This window comes from Silurus meridionalis, chromosome 23, assembly GCF_014805685.1.
Source record: "Silurus meridionalis isolate SWU-2019-XX chromosome 23, ASM1480568v1, whole genome shotgun sequence".
Classification (NCBI taxonomy): domain Eukaryota; kingdom Metazoa; phylum Chordata; class Actinopteri; order Siluriformes; family Siluridae; genus Silurus; species Silurus meridionalis.
The window spans coordinates 24,754,002-24,774,344 of record NC_060906.1 but is presented as its reverse complement, the minus strand read 5'-3'; the positions used below and the strand labels follow the sequence as shown (position 1 = coordinate 24,774,344).

Below are 20,343 nucleotides of genomic sequence, written 5' to 3'. Positions count from 1 at the left end.
GTGTCTTGATTACTGCAATCACCAACACAACACAAAATGTGTCTCCTGCTGGCATACACTAATATAAATCATATATGAGGATGCCGTCGTGTTTACAAGTATAACTCTGTAATAACACACTGCATATGTGCTGAAAACAAAGAAACATTAGTAAATTAGTAAATAAATAAATATCATAGTGTCCTTTATAGATTAAACCTGCTTGCTCAGTGGTGATGTATGGATGCCACCATCAGTTCATGGCATTATTACCAACCCATTTTTTTTAAAGCAAGTTCCCAATGATGAGCCCTGATCCAGAATAAGGCCAGAATCAGTCCTAGGTGTAAACTGAAGCATTAAAGCCAAGTGTATCAACACCAATGTAAAAAAGGGTTTTTTTGCAGCCTCAGCACTTATTCACATTAAGCAGAAGTGTCAGATAAGGAGAAATAGCATTGTGGTTTCAAGCCGCAGAGACAGACAGATTGTCTTTTTACCAGCAGCTTGCATTTATTATCAGTATTTTATATTACTTCAACAGTCCAAATGTGCAGGTTAGAATTTCACACTAAAACACAAATGTACGAAGCCCATCAATGATAAAGTTTCTGAAAAATATCATGTAGAATGTTGTGGGCATGATTTATTCAAACAGGCCTCAAAAATCTAAAATGCATGTGTGTGTGTGTGTGTGTGTGTGTGTGTGTGTGTGTGTGTGTGTGTGAACATGTGAATTCATGACTGTGAAACATGTTTAATAAAGAAACTATTGTGAATGTGCTGGATACAACAACACACTCATTATACATATTTGCTTGCATTTTGCTAGCGTTCATTGTGTGAAGGCGTGGTCTTATCTGACATGTTTTTCTGCAGTGTGAGATGGAAACAAGAGACACACGTCTGAAAACAAATGTGAGGCCATTTAGGGTTTTACCACATCAAAGGTACTGAAACTACTGGACGTGTAGACGGCAGCAGCAGCACTTTGTCTACAGTTTTTGAATGTAATAAGTTTGGACTTGTTTTATACAGGTAAGTCATTAAACGGTTCATATCTAGCAAAAGGTGTGAGATTCTTCAAAAAATTATACAAATTCTTTCTCTTTTATTATGTCTTTTAGGGTGGACACAGGCCTCACACAGACAGAATGCAGTCTTTAGAATAGTTTATATAAACAGTGCTATCAACATGTGACATATTGGAGATATTTATGTTTTTATGTTTTTTTTTATGTTTTACTTTTGTGTTTTAGCCTGGGATTATAACATAAAACATTTGGACAAATTAAGTGACCCAAAATAAGTCAGTGTGAGCTGCTTGACAAAGCACTTAGTCTCAAAAACTAAGAAACCACAATATATATATATATATATATATATATATATATATATATATATATATATATATATATATTTTTTTTTTTTTTTTTACTGAAACAGCTGCATATGAGAGAGAGGGGGAAGCAGGAGAGAGGGGAGAGAGAGAGGGGAGAGAGAGAGAGAGAGAGGAGAGAGAGAGAGAGAGAGGGGAGAGGGGAGAGAGAGAGAGCAGGAGAGAGGGGAGAAGAGAGAGAGAGAGAGAGGGGAGAAGAGAGAGAGAGAGAGTGAGAGAGAGAGCAAGAGAAAGAGAGGGGAGAGAGAGGGGAGGGATAGAGGGAGAGAGAGAGAGGGGGGGAGACAGAGAGAGAGAGAGAGAGAGAGAGAGAGACAGAGAGAGAGACAGAGAGAGAGAGAGAGAGAGAGAGAGCTGATGCTGCCACTAACACTTCCACAAATGTGTTAAAAACTTTTCACATTTCCACACTGAACTCTCTCATGAATCCACTTTAATAACTGCTTTTAAACTTGTTTGGGGCAAAACTCAAAATCACAGGATTGCAGAGGAATTCATTTTGGTCCATGTATTGGTTATTTTATTCCACACATCAGTTATGGGTATGCAGCTTTGCTAGAGATTTACTGTATTATTATATATTTTTTTAAATCTTGGCTACCAGCACTCAGGAGCAAGTCATCATACCTGGAAACGTTCTGGTGGAAGAAGATTTCAGCCACAGTCTGACATGAGACACGCCTATTTTTCAATGTGTAAGTACAAACTCATTACTCATCACTCATTACTCATTAACATTGCTCTGGTTCTAGCAAAGTGAGGTTTTATTTATCAATAATAAACTCTGTCTCTTCCACTGACTCATCAACTCTTTCCCAAACATCACCAAACATGAAACCTAAAGTGTACCGGCCTTACTGGCTCCCTCACTCAGCTCACACACACTCACACAATGATCACTACATGATATTGGTGTGTTTAGCGTTGATGAAAGCAGAAAATCCTACAACCATCAGCCATAACATTAAAACCACTAAGAGGTGAACAGCATTGTTTCCTGTACGCAGCATTATCTGGCCTTGACCAAAATGAGTCAGAAAACACAGAGCATCACAGCTTCCTGTGTATAGAGCTTGTAAGTGCAGAAAAAGTATGTCTTTTATTTATTTATTTATTTTTTCTGTTTTTGGTATGCATTTCCGGATATGTTGGTCGCACAGGTGTAGGTGGGTATTTATGTAATCAGTGCTCCTGTTTAAAGTTACTGCATAGGGAGGGGGTGAGCCAGGGGAACGCTTACTGTCTGTTGACCGTTTTATTAATTCTCAACGGGTCTACAATTTCAAGTGTTTTTCTCTGATGGATTTTATTCAACCGAACATGAATAAATCTACATGGTTTTAAATGCTGAGAAACCAAACGTGTCACAGAGTTTGTCCTGCTGCTTAGCCTCTTAGCGGCTATAGAGCTATATAGATGCAGAGTGTTTAAAGAGCCCGCGCTGACTCCTGTACAACACCCACAGCAATGGGGAAAGTGGCCTGGTTTGATGGATCAGGGTTTTCCATTTGTTTTGTTTTTTTTTTTTTTTATATAATGTGGATTGCTTGGTCTGTGGGCATGGCTTCCCTGGGGAATAGTTAGCACCACATGCACTATGTAAAGAAGAGAGTTTAAAAAAGAGCTGGTGGAGGAAATGTAATACCCTGGATGGAGATCTGTGGGGAGAACTAGGGTCTTCGTAATTATTGGATGTTACTTTGATTTTCTGAATAGACCACCTACCTAAACCAGGTTAAATGCCCTTATGGTAAAGGTATTCCTGAATTGGCATTTATCAGCAGGATCATGCACTCTACACATCAACACTGCAACACACTGCCAAGTTTGCTTAAAATGTGTTTAAATAGCAATAACAATGGACATGAAACTGAAAATGGTTGCTGTTTTTATTTTTTGAATAACATTTTATTATTTATTAAATTATTTTATTAGTTTATTAACAATTAAGTTTGATTGATGGGAAGATGGTTATTTATGGTAGTATAGGAAGGCTAGGCAGCTCCAGTGTAAGCATAAAGATAATAAATTTAATAATAAAACATCTAAAAGCAAATCCATCCAAAGTTATAAGCTGTAGTATTGTTAGCAGGCAGCAGGAGGGGCCCAAATGCAAGACGCCGACGCAGTTCAGGAAAACTGTTTCTAATGGGAACTACCAGTAGGAGAGTTAAACAGTTCCGATTCTAGACAGCAGCAATGCAGAACAGAACAAAATCAAAGCAGGAAAACAGTCCAAAGGTCAATACACAGAAAATAGAGCAATGCAGGACAGGAGATACACAGATTCCAAGAAAAGAGTCCACGATAGGACTGAAAAAAACAAAAATGCAGAATGCAACTGGAGTATAATTAAACACTCTTTAATGAATTGACTAGAGAAAAGAAATAGGCATCCAAAAACTTATGAGCACAGGCAACAGGGCACTGTAGGGGAGGAAACAAAAACAATAAACAGTCCAGGGTCTGAAAACAGGCAAAATGAGCAATGCAAGCAGAGACAAAACTAAATCCAAAAACAGTTCTAGTTCAATACCAGAAAACAGTATAATGCAGGCAGAGGCTAAATTTAATCCAAGAATTCAAAATATCCAGCACACCATACAGAGAAATATACAGTAGGTCAGAGCAAAAGTCAAACCAAAAGAGAGTTCAAAATCCAAACTAGGAGAGCAGGGCAGAACAGGGATCAGAAAGAGGAGTCAGGAACAGGAAACTAGAGCAGGTGGAATGGCAAAACTTATCTCAAGGACTCAAGGAGCCCATGCATCCAATATCTCATTGATAGGTGTTAATGTTTAACACTAGAATAAATGAAAAGGTAGAATAGTAACCATGACAAACTATATATAATTCTAAAGGTCTAAGCCTCGTATAACGAATGTATTTGCTGTGTTGTATTTTAGATGTATTTTTTTGTTTATGTGGTAGTTCTTCGGGGGTGTTTGTATATTCGGAATAACCTTCTCATTAAAAACCACAGCTTGGTGGTAAAAAAAGAACAAGCAAATATGTCTGGTAAAATATAGTATTCCAAAACAAATAAGGCCACCCACTAAAAAACAAGTCAGAGGGGGAATCTTGGGCCTGAGCATCCACTCTCTCTGTGGGTGTGGTGGTGAAGTTTGCAATGCACCACCTATTCCGCGAACCCTGAACGTCAAGTCAAGTCAAGTTTATTTGTATAGCGCTTTTCACAACAGACATTGTCTCAAAGCAGCTTTACAGAAATCAACAGTGAAGGTGAATGGTGTGCATTTATCCCTGATGAGCAAGCCGTGGCGACTGTGGCAAGGAAAAACTCCCTTAGATGTTATGAGGAAGAAACCTTGAGAGGAACCAGACTCAAAAGGGGAACCCATCCTCATTTGGGTGACATCAAGAGTTTGATCATAAATCTTTCAACAATACAGAACACTGGAGAGTGAGAACTAACATGATTACTGGAGTATAAGATTATAAGTAAATGTTCTTTCTACAGTCTTTGTTATAAAAGTAAGAGCTACTGAGGAGCAACATTTGTGATCATCACAGATCCAGCATCAGCTTCTCCATGCCAGAGCCTTTAAAAACTCCAGGCGGTCCAATGTCAAACTCCACACATGCAGTGGGATCCAATTGGCACTGGTACGTCTCTAGATGGTTCAGGATGTTTGCGAGTTCGGCATCTACTTCTTTAAAGTCCATAATCTTCATGACGTGGGATGTGACTGAAGCTGGCCAAACCTCAGGAAGCCTTAGCGTAGCTGGTGTATTAACAGCACAAGTTGATAATGTGATGTGATCAGATGTTCTGGAACACAAGGTTATGATGTGAGACTTATGTTATGTGTAAGCTTTGCTAAAAAGAATGTTTTTAATCTGCACTCAAACTGGGAGAGTGTGTCTGAACCCCGAACACTGTCAGGAAGACTATTCCAGAGTTTAGGAGCTAAATGTGAAAATGCTCTACCACCTTTAGTGGACTTTGCTATTCTAGGAACTACTAGAAGCCCAGAGTTTTGAGATCTCAGGGAGCGTGACGGATTGTAGTGTGTTAGAAGACTGGAGAGAAACATGGGAGCCAAACCATTTAGTGCTTTATAAGTGAGTAGTAGTAGTTTGTAGTCTATTCAAAACTTAACCGGAAGCCAATGTAGGGACGATAAGATTGGGGTTATGTGGTCATATTTTCTCTTATTTCCTTAACACACTCAGTTATCCGAGGTAATTGAGCTGTATCGCCTGGTTTAGATGAGATATATAGCTGAGTATCATCAGCATAACAATGGAAGCTAATTCCATGCCTTCTAATAATATTCCCTAAGGGAAGCATATATATTGTGAAGGGCAGGGGTCCTAGAACTGAATCTTGTGGCACGCCATAGTTCACCAGCATTAGCCTGGATAGCTCTCCATTTAAATCTACGAAATGGTAACGATCGGACAGGTAGGATTTAAACCAGCTTAATGCCTGTCCCTGAATGCCAATGTAATTCTGTAAGTGATCTAGGAGGAGATCTATAGTGTCGAACGCAGCACTGAGATCTAGTAAAACTAACAGCAAGATGTAGCCTTGGTCTAAAGCTAAAAACAGGTCATTAGTGATTTTAACTAGAGCAATTTCTGTGCTATGATGGGGCCTAAAACCTGACTGAAACTCTTCATAACTTGGCAGCGAGAATCTTTTCTAAAATCCTTGACATAAATGGCAGATTTGAAATTAGTCTGTAAATCGATAGCATGTTTGGATCCAGATTAGGTTTTTTAATGAGGGGCTTAATAACTGCTATCTTGAGGGATTTAGGGACATGACCTAAAGATAATGAGGAGTTAATTATATTCAGAAGAGGCTCACCAGCTGTATATAACACTTCCTTTAGTAGATTTGTTGGAATTGGATCTAACTGACATGTTGTTGATTTAGCTTTGATAATAACATCATACAGCTCTTCCTGTCCTATACATAAAACAGTGGAGTTGTGGAGTTGAAGGTGACACTGTGTCAGGAGATGGTTTCAAAGGATGAACTGCCACAATTGTTTTTCTAATGTTATCTATTTTTCCAGTGAAGAAATTCATAAAGTCTTCACTACTAAACTGTGATGGAACACAATTTTCAGAGCCCTGATTTGTAGTTAGTTTAGCTACTGTAGTAAAAAGGAACCTGGGATTGTTTTTGTTATTTTCTATGAGTTTGCTCAGGTGTTCAGCTCTAGCAGCTTTTAGCGCCTGTCTGTAGCTGAGCATACTGTCTTTATACGCGATTCTAAATACCTCCAATTTAGTTTTCCTCCATTTTCTCTCCAGATTACGGGCTGTTCTCTTGAGGGCATGCGTATGAGTATTATACCAAGGTGCAGGTGCTTGTTCTCTAACCTTTTTTAACCAGATCGGGGCAACGGTGTCTAATGTGCTAGTGAGGATAAGGTCTATGTTGTTAGCCATTTCATCAAGATTATTAGCAGTTATGGGTTTAGTGTGAAATTGAGATAAATCAGGCAGGTTATTTTTGAATCTGTCCTCAGTGGTTGGAACAATAGTCCTACCAGGTCGATAGCGTGGTGCAACACGGCTAATCTGCTCTACCGGTAGTGTGTACAGTATAAGATAATGGTCTGTGATGTCATCACTCTGAGGTAAAATATCTATATCAGTGACGTCTGCTCCGTGGGATATTATTAAGTCTAGTGTGTGGTTAAAGCGATGAGTTGGTCTGGTGACGTTTTGTTTAACCCCAAAAGAGTTTAATAAGTCAACAAATGATAATCCTAGAGCATCGTTTACATCATCTAAATGAATATTAAAATCTCCTACAAGCAGCACTTTATCAAAATCGATCAAGAGGTCTGATAGAAAACAAGCAAACTCTTGAAGAAAATCAGCGTAGGGTCCTGGGGGTCTGTACACGGTGACCAGAGCGAATTTTCGATGTATGTCTGAAAGTACAATTTTTAAGACGAGCACTTTAAATGATTTAAAGCTGAATCCTAACATCTGACTAACATTAAGAGAGGCACTATAAATGGTAGCTACACCTCCCCCACGATCAGACTGACGGGGCTCATGCTTATAAACATATCCTGATGGTGTCGACTCGTTTAGACCCATATAATCACCTGGTTTAATCCAGGTCTCAGTGAGACAGAGTGCTGAGAGATTATTATCTGTGATCATCTCATTTATAATCAGTGCTTTGGGTGCAAGTGATCTAATGTTTAAAAGACCAAACTTTAGAACTTTGTTGTGATTGTTTATCTGGCATTTTTCAGTTTTAACTGTAATAAGATTATTTCTGGATCTTGTGTATTTAATTCTTGGTTTTACTACACGAGGAATAGATATGGTTTCTATAAACTGGGCTGTGTGTGAACTTGTATGTTGTCTGTTGTATTCGTGTCCTCATAGTTGAAGATTTCCTGATGTCTTACCAGTCAGATGGTGTGAAGTATCCTAGAGATGTTATCTGATAGCACTGCTGCTCCAACTGTGCTGGGGTGCAGGCCATCAGTGCTACCACAATCCCAGAAAATCCTGACAGAGTTTACGCAAGTGAAGAAGTTTTCATGCTTCACGCTTTTACTGCTTCACTCTCCTACATTCAGCACCTTTTATCTGAAGGTCATAATCCCCACCACAACAAGCTGCCACTCCTGGGCCCCTTAACAAGGCCCCTTACCCTGTAGCTGCTCAGTTGTATGAATGAGATAACTGTGAGTCACTCTGGATAGAGGCATTTGCCAAATGCCGTAAATTGCTCTGGATAAATCTCTTCCTTCTTCATTTTAACACTGTACCAGATATTGGACCAGGAGTTATATATATTAATTTGCAAAAATATAAATAAATAAATATATAGAGGTGAAAATAAACCCTTTAGAGAAACACACGTTTATTTACAATGTCCTTTCTTTACTCAGATATAATAAATAAATAAACTCCACTAAAAAGGCCTTTTTTGTTTATTTAATATTTATATTTACATAGTTACTGTTTCATTTATACAAGATCATCATTAGATATTAGATTAGCCACTTTTATATCTATTAAGATAAGATAAGATAAACCTTTATTCTATTGGTGTACAATCCACTCACCTTTCGTCGTTTTTAAACCCAGACACATGCTGGCCGAGCAAGATCCTGAGGAAGAACAAGGACGCGACCCGTACCAGTGTCCGCAAGGGAAACGAGCCGGAGTCAGGACGCTTTAGATGCTGAGACTGGGACATGTTCAGGCGCAGCTCTGATGTCAACATGTTTACGGAAGTGGTTGTGGGATTCATCGGGAAACTGTGATACGGTGCAGAAAACCACCATCAGAACGTTTCGCAACCAGAAGCTGGGGGGATAAAACCATCCACGATGCTCTGAGAGCCCTCTCCGGTGCCTACAACACGGGGCCTGCCCCTGGGGACATGGACGAGTACAAGGCTGGGCCTTTAATTGTATGCAGAGCGGTGAAGGAAGCAAATCGGCACTACGGGAGGAAACTTGAGTTTAAACATGGTGGCTCTAGGAGCCTGTGGCAGGGATTAAGAAACATCACCGACTATAGAACACCATCTTCTAGAATGGGGAATGCGTTCGCTTCTCTGGCAGACGAGCTAAACATCTTTTACGCTCGCTTCGAGGCTGCAGTTAACCATGCTAGCGGCACTAGCTCCACAGACAGCATGCATGCCAAGAAAGCCGGAGAGGTACACATGTTCACCATCTCGGAGCAGGAAGGCAGCAGGACCAGATGGCATCACAGGTCGGGTTCTGAAAGCCTGCACTGACCTGCTAGCACCGGTGTTCACCGAGATATTCAACCATTCAGTCTGTTGTCCACTCATGTTTCAAACAGTCCACCATTGTTCCTGTCCCGAAGAAGCCCCAGCCCACCTGCCTCAATGACTACCGCCCGGTAGCCCTGACCTGAAGTGTTTTGAGAGACTGGTCAGAGACTTCATCACTGCTACATTACCAGACACACTGGATTCTCTACAGTTTGCGTACTGTCAGAACCGTTCTACTGAGGACGCCATCGCAACTCTTCTACACACAACGATGAGCCACCTGGACTACAGAAAAGGGAATTATGCAAATATGCTGTTTATGGACTACAGTTCAGCGTTCAACACCATAATTCCCTCCATGCTCACCTCTACGTTGAAGGTTCTGGGACTTGATTTCTGTGAAGCTGCTTTGAGACAATGTCTGTTGTGAAAAGCGCTATAGAAATAAACTTGACTTGACTTGACTTGACTTGACTCAGCCTGCCGCTGTGTCAATGGATCTGCAACTTTCTGATAGACAGACCACAAGCCGTACGGGTGGGCAAACACACCAAATCCACCCTCACCTTCAGCACTGGAGCTCCCCAGGGTTGTGTTCTGAGCCTTCCGCTGTACTCACTGTACATGTATGACTGTGTGGCCACTTCCAACTCTACCACAAACATCAAGTTAAAAACCTGGAGAAATGGTGCCAGAAGAACAACCTTCTCCTGAACATCAGCAAGACTAAGGAGTTGTTAGTGGACTTTAGCACGAAGCAGGAGCAGTCATACCAACTGCTAAACAGCAACGGATCTCCAGTGGAGAAAGTGAACAGTTTCCAGTACCTAGGTGTTTACAACACACAGGACCTGTCTTGGTCCTGTCACATCAACACCCTGGTGAAGTAGGCCCAGCAGTGTCTGTACCATCTGAGACGCTTAAGGGACTTTAAACTTTCCTCTCACGTGCTAAAGACTTTCTACACCTACACCATTGAGAGCGTCCTGATGGGTAGCATCACTTCCTGGTTTGGGAACAGCACCATGCAGGACAGGCAAGCTCTCCAGAGGGTGGTGCAGTCAGCTGAACGTACCATCCACACTGAGCTCCCTGACCTGCAGGACATCTATAGCACGAGGTGCAGGACCAGGGCCAGGAAGATTGTGAAGGACCTCAGCCATTCAAACAATGGACTCTTTTCTTAGTTGCGTTCAGGAAACACCCAGGATCTAGTACAGGACCTCTCTCTCCATCTTCACTTTTTCAGAACAACTTTTAACTTTTTTTGACACTTTAACAACGGACTGTCACTTTACCTGTCACTTTAACTCTGGACTTGCACAGCACTGTGCCATTTTATACCACACTATACTGCACACAGACACTTTAAGGAGAAGTAACCGTTTTACCAACCAGTCTAAATGCGTGATTAAGCTTGAGCCCCTTTATTTTGAGGATTTTAAAGATTAAGCTTGTCATTCCTTTTCTCTCTTTTCCTCTCTTTTCTCTTTTTCCTCCCCCCCCCTCCTTTTACCTATTCTTACTTATAAATATTTCCCCTTTCGCGAGTTAAATTCGCTACACTATATAAAATATAAAATATATAAAGATATTTGAAAATATGTGTGTGTATATATATATATATATATATATATATATATATATATATATATATATATATATATATATATAGAGGGGTATGACAGTAAAAATTAAAGTGATAATCATTATTGCATTGCATTGGCAACTCAACCTGGGAAATGGTATCTCAGTGTTTAAGTCTATATGGACCCCAGTAGGTCTCATGTGGGCTTTCTGTGGCCAAGCCCATGGTTGTGTCTCTCAAGCTGCAGTGGCTGTTGATCCAATGCTGGGGAAGAAATCACTCAGAAACCAGGGTGCAGCTGTTTGAATCTCAACTAAAGTGTATAGATGTGAACTTAACCATGAAATCCAACTTCCCTTGGACTAAAAGAATTCTGGGATTCTGGAAATCTCCCATGTAGAAAAGTCCAGGGAATCACGGTTATCTGGCTCTTTAGTGGCCCTTGTTGCCAGTTTGGAGATGCTCTGACCCAGTCGTATAGGGCAATTCAGGTATGACATAGATATAAAAAAAAGGCTAGCACAGGAAGCTCCAGTTCAGATAGAGTTGCAAGCTGGACAGAACAATAGGTGCCCACTCTGCAAGGTGCCCTAGATGACACAGACTGGGACATGTTCACATCTATTTATGATTATTTACAAAAGTAGTTGTGGGCCCTAAAAGTGATGAAGGATACATACACCTACATTCTACATAATCACCCTCAGAACCTTTTCCAACCAGAGGCCATGTGTGGATAAACAGTCAATGATAGTTTAAGATCTCACAGCATTGTAAGTAAGCATGGATATGTACACGGCTACATGCTAAAGGTTAAGGTCCTTGCTCAGGAGCTCAGTTTAATGGTGCTGGGATTTGACGTCATGACAAGAAGTCCAATTTCAGTGTCCAATTGACACTTCTCTGACAGATGTGCTGAACATTTTCTATGCTAACTTTAAGGCACAGCAGAGCACTAACGGTGTTAGCATTGCTAATGGACCAACTAGTGCTAACAGTGCTAGCACAAGAAACAGCACTGATTTTGATGGCGTAAATTACAGTTTTGTTGAGTGTTATTCACTGCTCCAGTCTCATGACCATTTCCCTTCATAAGTGAACATACAATAGGAAGCACCATGGCAAGCTAAAAGCTTCCACACACAATGCAGACCTGACCAGGGTTCAGATGAAGCTAACCTCAGACTATCATGTTCATGATAGTTCTAGTCAGTAAATCAGTAAGTATAATGCATGTTTATAAATTTTAACGTGTAAGCATTTGCAGAAATATTAAGGGTCTTGATGTGTTGATAATCTAGTGGTTAGCTGTATAGTGCCCCACTGTGGAGTAAATAAATAATTGTAGTTTCAGGAATAAAACGTACACGCACACACTGTAAAAATACAAAGGTCATATTTTAGGCCTAATTTAACGATATATACATGTGTGATTTAAAAGGATATTAATGACTAAAGAGGAACCAGGTTAATTTGTACATTTCTTTTACATCATTTACAGTGTGTCTACATTAGTACATAGTCAGTGACATAATTTTTTGTTTGTTTGTTTGTTTGTTTGTATGTAATATGACTAATATGCTTCCCTGGACTTTCAAACATTTGCAATATCTGATATGAAAAATATGATGTTACCTTTGAAGTTCTAAAGAAAAATTTGAGAAATAAAGAACATGACAACCGCAGTGTACATTCACTTTAGATTTTAATGGAATGAAAAGCATTTTATGTATAGTTCCATTTACAAGAATGTAATTGCATGTAAATACCTGTTACAGTTAGAATAAAATCATTCCAACATACAGCAAATATAAGCAATTAGCTCAAGATAATTTCAATACATTTTTTTAAGATTCTAATTTGATCTGAATTTGCAAACAATCAGTAGGATTGGAAATATAATTAACATAAAGGCAAGAACTCCAACTCTAACAATGGAGAGCAAGAAGAGCACATGCATCTGATCAGTACAACTGGAATCTGGATGGAAAAAGATTCTATTAAAACATGTCAGGAGCTGAAATATCAATTTCAATATTGTAATTATTAACAAAAACTGTTACCACTGCAGCTGTTTGTACACTGAGGTGTAACAAAACCCAAGTTCGTTTTTCCTGGTCCAGATGCAAAATGGTGTTTCATCGCCTCATCTTTACAAATCCATTGGAAAAGCACCAAATAAGCAGAGATGATAGTAAATATGAATATAGTGAATTGTTCAACATTTACTGCATCAGTAATCATAATATTGGTGTTGATTTGGAATTAGCAGGTAATCAGAATCCAACAGTTTACCTTCAAATTGCAGACGTGCTCCTAATGTAAATGTTAATTTGTTTCCTTCAATTTCTCCACAGAAATAATCTCCTTTATCATCTTCTTTCATGTTGTTAATATAGAGATCAAACTGATAGTCACTTACAGTAATATTGAAGCGGCTGGCATTAAGCCTTTCATCAAACTTGTAAGTATTTTGCCCGTAATATCTTGCGAAAAACTGCGGCACTTTTCCAAAACCCTGTCTGTACCAGGCTGCTTTACTTTTGTCTTTGAACATGCTGATGTTACACTCTATAGTTACATTTCCTTCACGCTTTAATGTTTTCACTTGAAGCTCCATCATGTCAGACATTTTTACTGTAAAAAGTGTGTGATATTTAATGGTTAATGATGTCAGTAAATGAGGTAAATATGTAATATTACTATTTGAAATGAAAGATTTGAAAATGTTCTCACCAGCTGTGCAGAGACAAAGCAGAGAGTAAAGCGCCACAAAGAGTGAGATCATCGTTCCTGTTCAGACACAGTGATAGTGAGGAAATCAACTCGTGTGTTCAGTAGAAAAGCAGCTCTCACTCACACCTGATTGGATTATTTGAAGCTGTGGACTGATCTGATTGGTCCATTAGGTGTAATGAGATGTGAAGATCACAGTGAATGTTTGTCTATTCTGATGCTGTGATGTGACACATGAATCACTTATGATCTACTGGAGCTCTTTTAGCCCTGTGTGCTAGAACATTGCTGATAGAAGAAGTGTAATAAAAGCTAATAGGTCAGCAGTGCTGATGGAATAATGTATAATCCAGCTATCTCAGAGGGGAACACTGAAGAGTTTCAGTATGGTCCTTTCCCAAATAATTTTCCTAAGGTAGAAATTGAATTGAGTGAAGTTATTTTTTTCTTTTTTGAAGATAGTATAAATGTTTTTTTTTTTTTTTTAAGATGTAATTCATGTAATTGTGTCGTGTTTATTTTTAACTGCAAAAAATTTATGATTTCTGAAGTGTTTGCTGCTTACCATCATTTGGTTTAATCAGACTCTTGAAACAAGCATAGTATGAATCTGAATGGTGAATAATATCGAAGGCGTTGCCATTGAGTGCATATAATTGTCTTGTTCAGTCATAATACATAAAACAGCATTGGTTTTCTTGTTGTCAGTACTGCTGCCTATTTGTATTGCTTCTCCTAGTCCCTGTGTATTTTTTCCTATTAAACTTGTTGGTCGTGGACAAGTAAAGTTCTAGCTGAAACTCCACACCCTGTACCTAAAAGTCCCTACATCTGGCATAAACTCCTTTCTTTTTCTCAAATAGTTTGAAAATGAAATGTCTTCCCTTTTGCAATTACATGAAAGATAAGTATAACTTAAAAAATTTGAATTCCCATCAGTTGCATCCACTTTCCATCAAAACAAGTTTAGCAGATTTCCAGTTTCACCCCTGGGCCACTTTAACATAGTTGTTGTATTTTAGCTTCCCTTTCAGTAACTTGAGCTGCATCAACTGCCAGGGACCCTAGGAGCTAATGGATCTAAGGACCATTATCTCCAATAGGAGGGCATTGGGCAGGAAACCTTGACGGTTTAGGGGACTCCCTGGGGGTGCCGAGCAAGGACGGGTGCTCGTTACCTTTGCCACATGTGGTGTTTTAGGCCGCAGTGATCTTCAGCTAGTACCTCCCTCCATTTCTGCCCGGGAACCTAGCGGATTGGGGGGCTCAGTGCCTCACAGGAGGCCTATAGGACGAGAGGTTGGTTCCCTTTAGAGATTATCTGGCAGCCTGGAAACACCTTCTGGACATATCTCAAAGAGTCCTGTGCATTATAGAAAGAGGCTACTGGATTCAGTTCTGGTTTCATTCCAGGTCAAATCCCCCCCCGTGTCAAATGGGGTGTGTCCCACTCTGGTGTGACTCGAGCAGGCTCTGGTCATGAAACAAGAAGTAAAGATTCTCTTAGAGAAGGAGGCCATCGAGGTGGTCCCTTCCCCTAACAGAGTTTCTGGGTTCTACAGCCAGTACTTCATAGTTCCCAAGAAGGATAGGGGCTGCGTCCCACTTTAGATACGTTGTCAAGTCAAGTCAAGTTTATTTTTATAGTGCTTTTCACAATGGACGTTGTTTCAAAGCAGCTTTACAGAATTTAAGAGTTAAGGTGAACGATGTGTATTTATCTCTGATGAGCAGCCATGGTGACTCTGGCAAGGAAAATCTCCCCTTTAGATATTATGAGGAAGAAACCAGGAGAGGAACCAGGCTCAAAAAGGAAACCCATCCACATTTGGGTGATTTTCATTCTTTAAAACAAAACAGAACACTGGAGAGTGAGAACTAACATGAGTAATGTCTTGTCTACAGTCTTGTACAGTCAGTTGAGGTTATGGACGCAAGAGCTACTAAGCAACTCATAAAATAGCTCAACATCTTATATCATTATAGATCCAACACCAGCTTCTCCATGCCAGAGCCTTTAAACTCAAGGAAGTCCAATTTCCAAACTATACATGAAGTGCCTCGGGGTAGGTAGAGAGAGAGAAGCAGTGGAGAGAAATTAGCATAGCTGCTGTTTATGATATTAAGTTGATAATATGCATGTGATCAGATGTACTGGAGCACAAGGTTAAACTGGGAAAGTGTGTCTGAGCCCCAAACACTGTTAGGAAATCTATTCCAAAGTTTAGATGCTAAATGTGAGAGTGCTCTACCACATTTAGTGGACTTTGTTTTTCTAGAAACTACAAGGAGTCCAGAGTTTTGAGATCTCAAGGAGCATGACGGATTGTAGCGTGTTAGAAGACTGGATAGATACATGGGAGTCAAACCATTTAGTGTTTTGTAAGTAAGTATTAGTAGTTTGTAGTGGTGTTGATTCAAAACTTAACAGGTAGGGAGTGTAGGGATTATAAGATTGGCATTATATTGTAATATTTTCTCAACCTTTTGAGAACTCTGACTGCTGCAGATTTTGAAAAAACTGTAGCGTGTTTATTAATGATGCAGGACAACCACTCAGTAGTCCAGTCTGGAGGTCATGAATGCATGAACGAGCTGAGGCCTCAGGTGCAACCCAGAGTGCCTTTATGGGACCTAACCCTAACCCTAACCCTGACCATTTCCTCTTTGAAGAGGTTTGGGGAGCTTCAGGCCCTTTACATGGCCCAACTCTCTTCTGGACTTTTCTTCAGGCATGTCCTGCTATTGTCCATATAAAAATAGGTTTCCTGCCAATAAGCAGCCCCTCAGTAGATGGATTGTGGATGCTATCCACTCCTCTTATAAGCCCTCTGGTCTCCCTGCTCCTTTTGAGATCAGAGCACACTCCATCAGAGTAGTGCACTCTAAGGCTTTGTCCTCTGGAGTATCTCTCCAAGACATTTCCATCAGGGAACCAGGGGTACATACGTAACCCAGAGACCTTGATTCCATGCTTGGTTTAGGAACAAACAGGAAAATGTACCTCTTGCCATACCACACACATTTTCAAAAACACTTTTCCTCATAAGTTTTTGTGGGACTGACTAAAACAACTTATTTAGCAGAATCTGCTGGTGTATAAAAAAGAACAGAACAGATAACAAGAACACTATAGCCCAGGTCAGGAATGTGATCTTTTATTTTAGCATTTGATAAGCTGCTTACTGTAGAACATTAATGTGATTTAACAATATTTAGAAAATACCAATATTACAAATGTATTTTTCTTGTTAAACATTAATATAAAATTATATGTTCCTTTGTAAAAAACTTTTATTAAAAACCCTGCAACAAGCAAGCAGTAAATTGAATGGACTCATTAGAGAGTTTAGGCTTAGTGTTAAAACATTTTTAACACATTTGAAAACGTGTTAGCGGCTGCAGCTTTACTCTCTATCATATGCAGTTGCTTCAGTTTAATAAAAATAGCATTGTGGTTTTAGCCAGCAGCTCACACTAACTTATTTCGGGTCACTTCAACAGTCCAAATGTCTTTAGGTTAAAGTTTAAGACTTAAACAAAAAGAGCTGAAGTCCATTAATATAAATAATTCTAAAAAATATAGAATTTTAATAAAACTAATTATTAAAACTGTACTAGAGACTGTCCTCTATCTGTGTGAGGCATGTATTCACCCTAAAGGACATAAAAGAGAAATTATTTGTATTATTTTAAGTATAATCTCACACCATTTCATCGAAAGGAACCATTTAAGGACTATCCTGTATAAAACAAATCCAAACTGATTCACACATAACATATAGAAAAAAGTACTTTTGCAGTCGATGAGTCCTCAGGGCTTTGGCCTGGCTGCTCCTGTTAGGGGTTGCCACAGCAGATCATTCATCTCCATACCATTCTGTCTTCTAAATCTGCCACTTTTAAACCAACCAACCAAGTCTTCCCTCAGCACATCCATAAACCTCCTGCTGGGTCATCCTCTATTCCTTCTTCCTGGTTACTCCATACTAAGCATTCTTTTAGCGATATACCCCATGTCCCTCCTCTGCACATTTCCAAACCATCTCAGTTGCACCTCCCTCACATTGTCTCCAAAACGTCCTGAATGCCTCTAAACTTCCCCTCTTCTCCAGCACGTACCTCCACCTCTCCAAGCTCGTCTTAACCTGCTCCCTACTCTCACTACAGATCACAATATCATACATGAAGACTCCTGTCTGAACTCGTCCATCAACCTGTCCATCACCACTGCAAACAGGAAAGGGCTCAGAGCGGATCTTTGATGCAATCCAACCTCCACCTTGAACCAGTCTGTCGTTCCTACTGCACACTTCACTGCTGTCACACTGTCCTCATACAAGTCCTGCACCACCCTCACATACTTCTCTGACACACAACTGACTTCCTCATACAGTACCACAACTCCTCTCTCCACCCTGTTGTACGCTTTCTCTAGAGCCACAAACACAAAATGCAACTCCTTCTGACCTTCTCTATACTTCTCTATAAACATTCTCAAAGCAAATAATGCGTCTGTGGTGATCTTCTTCGGCATGAAACCATACTGTTGTTTAGAGATGGTCAACTCTTCTCTCAGCCTGGCTTCCACTACTGCTGATCAACTTTATAGCCTTGTAGTTACTGCCAGTCTTCACATCTTCCTTCTTAAAATCCTGTACCAGCACATTCCTCAGGCATCATCTCACCTTCCAGAATTGTGTTAAACAATCTTGTTAAAAACTCCACCGCCATCTCTCCTAAACATCACGCTTCTACTGGTATCTGGTTACTGAAATAGGTTTAATTTTGTTGTAATGGTCAAAGCCTAACTATTTGCAAATACAAATAATTTACCATAAAGATTAAATATGTTTTCACATTAACATGCAACTGTTTGTGTAAATCTCATGACATGTTTATGCCTAAATTAGGGGGCATTGTACAACCCAAACAGCAACTTGATCCATTTGATTCCCCTGGCTATATATGGCTAAATCCTCAGTGGAAAATCAACAAACCCCTGTCCAGTGCCTTTTCAGATTTAGCCAAGGGGAGTGCAAAACCTTCTTGATTTACATTTTCAGCAGAAAGTGGCCCACAGAGAGTCTTATTTTTAACCACAACATTTAGGAAAACCTCTAAATATTACTGTTCTGTATTGCCTGCAACACCAGCAGTTGATCAGTGTGGACTCTCACTACAACAGTTTAAAAATTATATATACAGCAATGCTGCTGTATGCAAAGAAATATTATCTAGCAACAGGATGTCATGAGTGATGACATTTGTTCATCCCATATCAATCCCATAAACTGAAAATGCTACTTCTTAAACCTCAAACTTTACCCTGCTCTTCTTCACTCCAAGCAAACAAATCCACACAGCCCCTTCTGTTCCAGTACAGTAAGGCACACTGCTTGGATGGTGTTTGAAAACATGATAGCTACATCTGGCCTAAAATTAGTGACTGCTATCGGTAAACATCCATTGACCACCTGCATATACACAGAGTTGATAAACCCATCAAACCCTCAGTTATCCCTGAATCTGATTAAAAGAATTTAGTGCACTCAACACCAGTAGGGATTCAAACAGAGTTGGACAATGTTTTCCAAAGAGCTCTTGGTAGCACCAACCAGGCACACAAGCTACCAGGAGAATTCCTCGAGTGCCCTGTATTGTGTATGTGTGTATTAATTTGTAACTCCAAATATCTAATATATGGAGTTAGAAACTCATTCATTTATACCATCTAACCTATGTTTATTAAACAAGAAACTAAAATAGCACTAATAGGTACACCAGTGATGAATCAGATTGGGCCCAGTTTTTGCCATGGGCAGAGTATGCCAAAACTTACTGCGTCACTCAGCCACTCAACTGATCCCATTCCAATGTGTCCTTTGATAGACTCCAGCTCCCAGCACACACTTTTATATTCACAATTACATTCTCAACTTGTGGCCTTTTCAAAGTTTAAAAATAACTTTGATTTATTCAGCTCAATGTGCAGTAGTTGTTTTTTTCTGTCATTTATCAAGCATTAGTATTCTGTTTGCTAATTTTATACAGTGTATGCATTGTTTTGTATTTTAACCTGCCCCACATTATTCTGTTTGTTGATTGCCTGACCATCAGCCTGTTTACTGATTCTGATCCTGTACTTCTGCCTACATGTTTATTAAATCTGTCTAAATCTTTATTTGTTTCTTTGCAGCATTCAAAGCATGGAGTATTCACTGCAGAAATGGCAACTACTGGAACCACAATATAAACAGACTTTGACTCAGGGGCAGTCATGTCGGTATGGTGTGTCTTTTATAAAATGTATCTAGCAGATATGGATTTTATGTTTGGGTTAAGAAGTTTCTATTAATTCTTATATTGTCTAACAAACCTGGTCTAAAGTAAAAAAATCTGGCAATTGAAATCCTATACATGTCATATAATAGTCATATCAGTCCTTCATGTTAGGTTTTGTCTGCAGTATTTCTTTGCTTTTCTCAAGCAATCATGATATGCACAAACATACATCTAAATAAAAAAATGTCGAAAAAAATCAAGCATTACTCTGCCCCTGCCTCTTTGACAGAACAAGAAAAACTTTCCACTAGTTAAAGCAAAATTCAATATCTATATTTCAGTAACCCCCATTTCTGTCCAAGGTATTGGTCTTGTAAATTCCCTTGCTCCTCACAGTACCAGAAAGTCTGTTCAGGCTTCACTCCTGCACCTGTGAGGCTAAAATTATCTACTTGCAAGTGAGAGAACACAGATGTAAAGGGTGTGTGTCGGGAGGTGGATAAACAGAGAGGCTAGAAGGGCTTAGCTCCTCCCAGATAACCACCAAATATTCCTCAGCCAGCTGGACCACCTTACCCAGAGATTGAATATCTCAGC

The 20,343-nt window shown here is 39.6% G+C and overlaps 1 protein-coding gene and 1 long non-coding RNA gene across 2 annotated transcripts; one reads left to right on the top strand and one right to left on the bottom strand.

The window, feature by feature from the left end:
- The first annotated feature begins 899 nt into the window (after positions 1-899).
- LOC124376658 lies at positions 900-19,742 on the top strand. The gene is made up of 3 exons (XR_006923876.1): positions 900-1,017; positions 1,983-2,073; positions 19,661-19,742. It is a non-coding gene; the product is annotated as an uncharacterized LOC124376658 (long non-coding RNA).
- On the bottom strand, positions 12,581-13,567 carry LOC124376642. The gene is made up of 4 exons (XM_046835847.1): positions 13,462-13,567; positions 13,021-13,362; positions 12,789-12,875; positions 12,581-12,705 (listed from the first exon to the last, which is right to left on the bottom strand). The coding sequence occupies exons 1-4, from the start codon at positions 13,511-13,513 to the stop codon at positions 12,581-12,583; spliced, it is 606 nt and encodes a 201-aa protein (XP_046691803.1). The 5' UTR covers positions 13,514-13,567.
- Positions 19,743-20,343: the final 601 nt, after the last annotated feature.